This window comes from Formica exsecta, unplaced genomic scaffold, assembly GCF_003651465.1.
Source record: "Formica exsecta isolate Colony F162 unplaced genomic scaffold, ASM365146v1 scaffold37, whole genome shotgun sequence".
Classification (NCBI taxonomy): domain Eukaryota; kingdom Metazoa; phylum Arthropoda; class Insecta; order Hymenoptera; family Formicidae; genus Formica; species Formica exsecta.
Window position 1 is genome coordinate 1,096,442 of NW_021850941.1, and position 5,982 is coordinate 1,102,423.

Sequence of the window (5,982 nt, forward strand, 5' to 3'; positions counted from 1 at the left end):
TCCCTACATTTATGCACAGCGAGCGATCTCAAATGAAGAGGTAAATGAAGAGGTGGAAAACTAATTTCTCGTGTTCTATCTGGGATCAATAATTAAAATTCATCGGGAGAACGACGTCGGGAGCAGTCATCTTTTTCACTGACCTGGCTGTAAATCCTCTGGGAGAGTCGATATGGACGGCAGCTTGAAATAATACAGCCCAGACCAGCCAGTACGTACGGCAAAAGGAAAACCGATGGTTTGTCGATGGATTCTTCTGCAGAAACACATTGATGTCGCATTAAAATGAGAAATGTTCGACGTAGGAAAATAGTAGCACAAACAGAACTTCAAACTGCTTATGCGAATATATATTTTGAAAAAAAATCAGTACATTGTGTTATTATTCCTTTTTTTCCAACAAAAAAAAAATTAATTTTATAGTTATAATCATACAAATATGTTGATTAACAATATTATCAGTATATATAAGGAAACACGACTTTTATAAAATTGAATAAAATGCGTGCAACAAATAATGATGTATAATGTTGAAGAGAAAATAGTGAATAGGAAATATAAGAGATCACATAAAAAAGATAGTTTCTTGCAAAAGTAAAAGTAGTGCTTAAGTAAAGTTTATATAAAATTGTACAGATATATACGATTATTTCAGGAATATAATTTATCTTTTGTTTAATAGACACTGAAGCATGCATTGAAAATAAATAATTAACCAGATTTCATTAATCACATGATATTATGTAATATCTGTGCGTTGAGAGATAAAAGTGCAAATATATATGAGTATGTAAAAAACATATATAGTTGATTAAAAAGCGAAATAAAAAATACCAGTTTTTGCGCAGCGCCTGAAGGGTTTACCTTCATGTCGAAACCGGAAGGCGATGCCCATTCGAAGAGCAGTATCATTACAGTCGCGGCATGTATGGCAACAATGCCCACCAACATCCACGAAGCCGTATCAAACGGTTCTAAAAATCGCGTTTAAATGCTAAAGTGGTGTTATGTATTGCGATATTAATGTTTAAAATTACGTTGTATTTTTAATATAATAATATTAATATTTCGTAATAATATTAGTTCAAATATTGTATTCCACAATTTACATCCATTCAAAATGTTATTTATCTATAATACATATAAACTATATATATAATATAGTTATATATTATAACTAAATAATATGTAAACATATTATATATTTTTTTATTTAGAAGAAAGTTGTGCTTATAAATGCAATTCTTACCTAGAAACGCGGTGGGGGATATTATGCCTGTCCTTTTCGCTACGACTATGGCGATACCAGTTTCCATATAAGGTACAGTGAAATCGACCACTGCTTCCCTTTCCGAGTTGATCATTAATGAGGTCATCACCATGTCGGTCTTCCGGTTGACCAGATCAGCTATAAGCCCATTCCACTTTCCGTTCTGCGCGTACAATAATTGATAAATGCTATTTGTTAGATGTGTCGACTATGATAAATAAGATAGACTTCTATTTGCGAAATTGTATCGAATTTTAATTGTATTGAAAAGATATACTTAATATAATATTTGCATAGTTTTATAAATGATCATACGCGTTTTATAAATGTTTAATAGATGTAAAATAAAATTAAACTGGAAATAACTTCAAATCTTTGCAAAATTAAAACAAATATTTGTTCTTATTATTTTGATGTTGATTTAATACACGTCATTATTGCAAGAGAGAAATGGAAAACGATAATAATATGATGTGATTAAAATAAATGATAAGAGGAAAATTATGTTTTTAGGCAATTTGAAGTGTTGCTACAATGCAGATATATCATCAGAAATGCCTTTCCTACAGCGGAAATTAAACGTGTTGAAAGCGCATTCATGCATTTATTTCATAATCACACTCATCAATAGCTAGTTCAACGTACGTGTCTGACGAGTTATTATCATCAGATAACTTGGCTTTTATATTTCGCAATTAATTTTATGAGTTTGTAGAGAACGCGAGAATAATCTTCTCGCTATTTTTTATATACGACAACTTTATTAAGTGTAAGAGATTGAAATAATCGATTACGTGTGAATCACATTTTTTTTGGCAATGTAGTCGTCTCCAAAAAACATAATAAAAAGGAAATATTAATCCTTTAAAGAGATGAGATAAGCGTGCCAGTACAGATGCGGTAAATACTTCGCAAGAGTTATTTTCTCGCGTTGCATTACAAGACACATTTCTCTCCCGCACGACACAAGTAAGTATTGCCTTTCATGAATTTTACCCAAACTTACTTCTAAAGTGCCCCACTTGCCATCCTCCACTCTTCGAAGCTCGTAACTGAAGCCGATTTCTTCGGAAAACTTCTGTAGCAGATCAATGCAAAATCCGCTACAGCACTGATAAATGCTCTCATTCTTCTGTGCTGACTGAATATCCTGACTATCCTGAATTCTGCAATAAAACGAACGCTTTATAGACAATTTTTCCAATACGGGATATTGTGTGCATTTTATATTTGCTGATACAAATTTTTCGGAAGAGAATATAATATGCAATAAAAGGTTTTTAAAAAGAAAGTTTTTGGCATTTTAAAGCAACAGTGTAAAGCAACGTTTAGCTGCTTCCATTAAAAAATTTCCATTTTAATCGCATAATAGAAGAAGTTCTGCTTAAATACAGCGCGTTTTCTTTATAAAATTATTATTGTTATTATTATTATTGAATAATATTAAAATTATTAAAACTGCAAAGAAATATGTTTGTTAAATAATGAAATATATATTAGTCACAGTATAGTTTGAAAAAAGGACACAGAGAGAGTATCACAATTTTTAAAATATGTGTAAATACATGTTAATCTTATTATAACAATTATATTTGCAATTAAACGCAATATTAATAGTAGCTAGATGTAAGAAAATTTTGTATTCCATCTTCGATTTCTATAAATTTAGTGATCGCAATAAATGTTTCTGTAAACCTTGTTCACATATAACATAAGATCTTGAATGTGAATCTACTGACACATTGTAAAAGAACTTTACAAATCATCTGCAAAAAATATTAAATTTTCATGGAAATTGTTTTCTTTTTAGTGTTTGATAATATTAATCATTTAAAGAAAGGAGATAAGCGTGCCAGTACAGATGCGGTAAATACTTCGCAAGAGTTATTTTCTCGCGTTGCATTACAAGACACATTTCTCTCCCGCACGACACAAGTAAGTATTGCCTTTCATGAATTTTACCCAAACTTACTTCTAAAGTGCCCCACTTGCCATCCTCCACTCTTCGAAGCTCGTAACTGAAGCCGATTTCTTCGGAAAACTTCTGTAGCAGATCAATGCAAAATCCGCTACAGCACTGATAAATGCTCTCATTCTTCTGTGCTGACTGAATATCCTGACTATCCTGAATTCTGCAATAAAACGAACGCTTTATAGACAATTTTTCCAATACGGGATATTGTGTGCATTTTATATTTGCTGATACAAATTTTTCGGAAGAGAATATAATATGCAATAAAAGGTTTTTAAAAAGAAAGTTTTTGGCATTTTAAAGCAACAGTGTAAAGCAACGTTTAGCTGCTTCCATTAAAAAATTTCCATTTTAATCGCATAATAGAAGAAGTTCTGCTTAAATACAGCGCGTTTTCTTTATAAACATTGAGTATTGTATTCAGGAAAGCTACAGTCCTCGCATTTTTAAATAAAAGAAATATTCCTAAAGTTTGACCAACGCACTAATGAGACATTTCCGGAAAGATTTCCATTTCAACGTCCTGATTTTCCACTTCAAGAATTTTTGCATTTAATCGTTCTTCTATGCAATCTTGGTACACTCTTTATCCCGGTATAAGCAAGGCGCAATTAAATTCACCACGTCCGTGCCATTCGAACCAGATGTCGCAGCAAGAACTGACAGCCATTGTTGGCCGCTCTTTTGAGAAAATCGCCCCTCGGAATAAAGTCCTTTTATGCATCTGACGTGTTCAGCTAACAAGATTCCGCTCTGAGAGTAACATTAAATTCTTTTGTGTTCAAAGTCTAAATCATGATTAATGTTGATACGGAAAGAGCACAATATTATTAAGATAAACAAAATACAAGATAATTAATAATAGCAAAAGACAAACGTACTAAATGTAAATGAATTTCAGTGGCTCCCGTAATGCAATGGAGTTTTACGTTTACTTAAAAAAATCAAATATTTAATATAAACTTTTGTAGCTTAATAATACTTCGACATTTAAAAAGAAAACTAATAGCTTTTATAATAACATATTAATTTTTTTTTAATTTAAAAGTATAAAAGGGGAAAAAAAATAAAATTTTACTAAACAATAATATATTTATATATTATATTATTATTATTATTATTATTATTATATTATTATCACTCTACACTATTCTAATGCTCTATTACTATTATATCCGCTACTATCACTATTACAATCGCTATTATTATTATGAGAGATCCCGTATCGTCTTCAAGATTATCGCTATTGTCACTATTATCATCATCATTATCGCCACGTCTTCATTATCGCCCTCTTTCCCATTTCTTCTAGATAATGTAAAAACATAACACGATATAGTAATGCATAATGCGTCGCAAAAATAATTTGCATCTTGATTCAGATGCAACTTGCGATTGATCGGGTACAAAGTCGCGCAGTGCGAATAGTGTCTTCCTCGTCGTATTTCTTTTTCTCCGATTCCTTTTTTTCACAGTATAGTTTGAAAAAAGGACACAGAGAGAGTATCACAATTTTTAAAATATGTGTAAATACATGTTAATCTTATTATAACAATTATATTTGCAATAAAACGCAATATTAATAGTAGCTAGATGTAAGAAAATTTTGTATTCCATCTTCGATTTCTATAAATTTAGTGATCGCAATAAATGTTTCTGTAAACCTTGTTCACATATAACATAAGATCTTGAATGTGAATCTACTGACACATTGTAAAAGAACTTTACAAATCATCTGCAAAAAATATTAAATTTTCATGGAAATTGTTTTCTTTTTAGTGTTTGATACATAATCAAAAATTTTAATCTCACTAAAAAATCCACATAGTTATAATTGTCGCATAATATCACAATTAAATGTAGTTGTAACATATAAATATATTATATATATATGTGTGTGTCATATGTTGAATTAATAATGTATTGATTGCACCTTCCGATATTAAATCGCACAAATTGGTGGTGGCAGGTAATAATTGTTCCAAATATTATTTCAACATATTTTATTTGCGGCTGAATGAATGTAACCGATTCCATCGAAACATTACTTGAAATTGCCAATAACATTTCACCGTCATTTTAAAAGATGTTAACCCTATAGAAAAATAAATTTAATCTTGTTCTTCTCATTTTCATAGGAATTGCAGTTGCCATACGAGTTTAGGTTTATTCGAAAACGTGATACATATCGAAGACTTGCTCAAATATGTATTGAAATAAATGATAAAATTCGATACCGTTTGTTTCAAAATTTTATTAAAATATAGAAAAAGATATACACTCATTTATATATTTTACTTGTAATATTTACTATTTGTAATATTTATTTCTTAATAGATTACTTGTATAAATTTTCGTAAATGTTCTTCGTAACTTTAATCAAAGTAATTGAGAGTAATTAAGATGTTCTATTTTTTACATCTGAATATACAACAATAAAAATACAATAATTAATATCAATCAACAATAACGTTTTTTCGAGACATAAAAATGCATCTAGCGAGAAAAAGAAATAGAAGTTGGATATGCCTGATAAAAGATATGAATATCTATATTCGGTAGATTTTTCCATTGTTTATGATGTCGGAACGGAATTTCTGCGCTGACACGTACAGAAATATCGGATTCCAATATTCGTGAACAAAATTTTATATATATATTTTTTTATTATGTTATCAAGCGTGCTTTCTTTCATATTCTAGATTTTGAGAACATGCAAGAATATATAAGTACATATGTA

General features: G+C 30.1%; 1 protein-coding gene across 1 annotated transcript in view; it reads right to left on the bottom strand.

Moving 5' to 3' along the window:
* The window catches only part of LOC115239241 (glutamate receptor ionotropic, NMDA 2B), a 109,839-nt gene that overhangs the window by 10,317 nt on the left and 93,540 nt on the right, over positions 1-5,982 (bottom strand). The window contains exons 8-11 of the mRNA XM_029813656.1: positions 3,243-3,402; positions 1,250-1,433; positions 835-974; positions 144-256 (exon numbers count right to left, since the gene is read on the bottom strand). Coding sequence (XP_029669516.1) covers positions 144-256; positions 835-974; positions 1,250-1,433; positions 3,243-3,402 — 597 coding nt within the window. The remainder of the gene's footprint in view (positions 1-143; positions 257-834; positions 975-1,249; positions 1,434-3,242; positions 3,403-5,982) is intronic.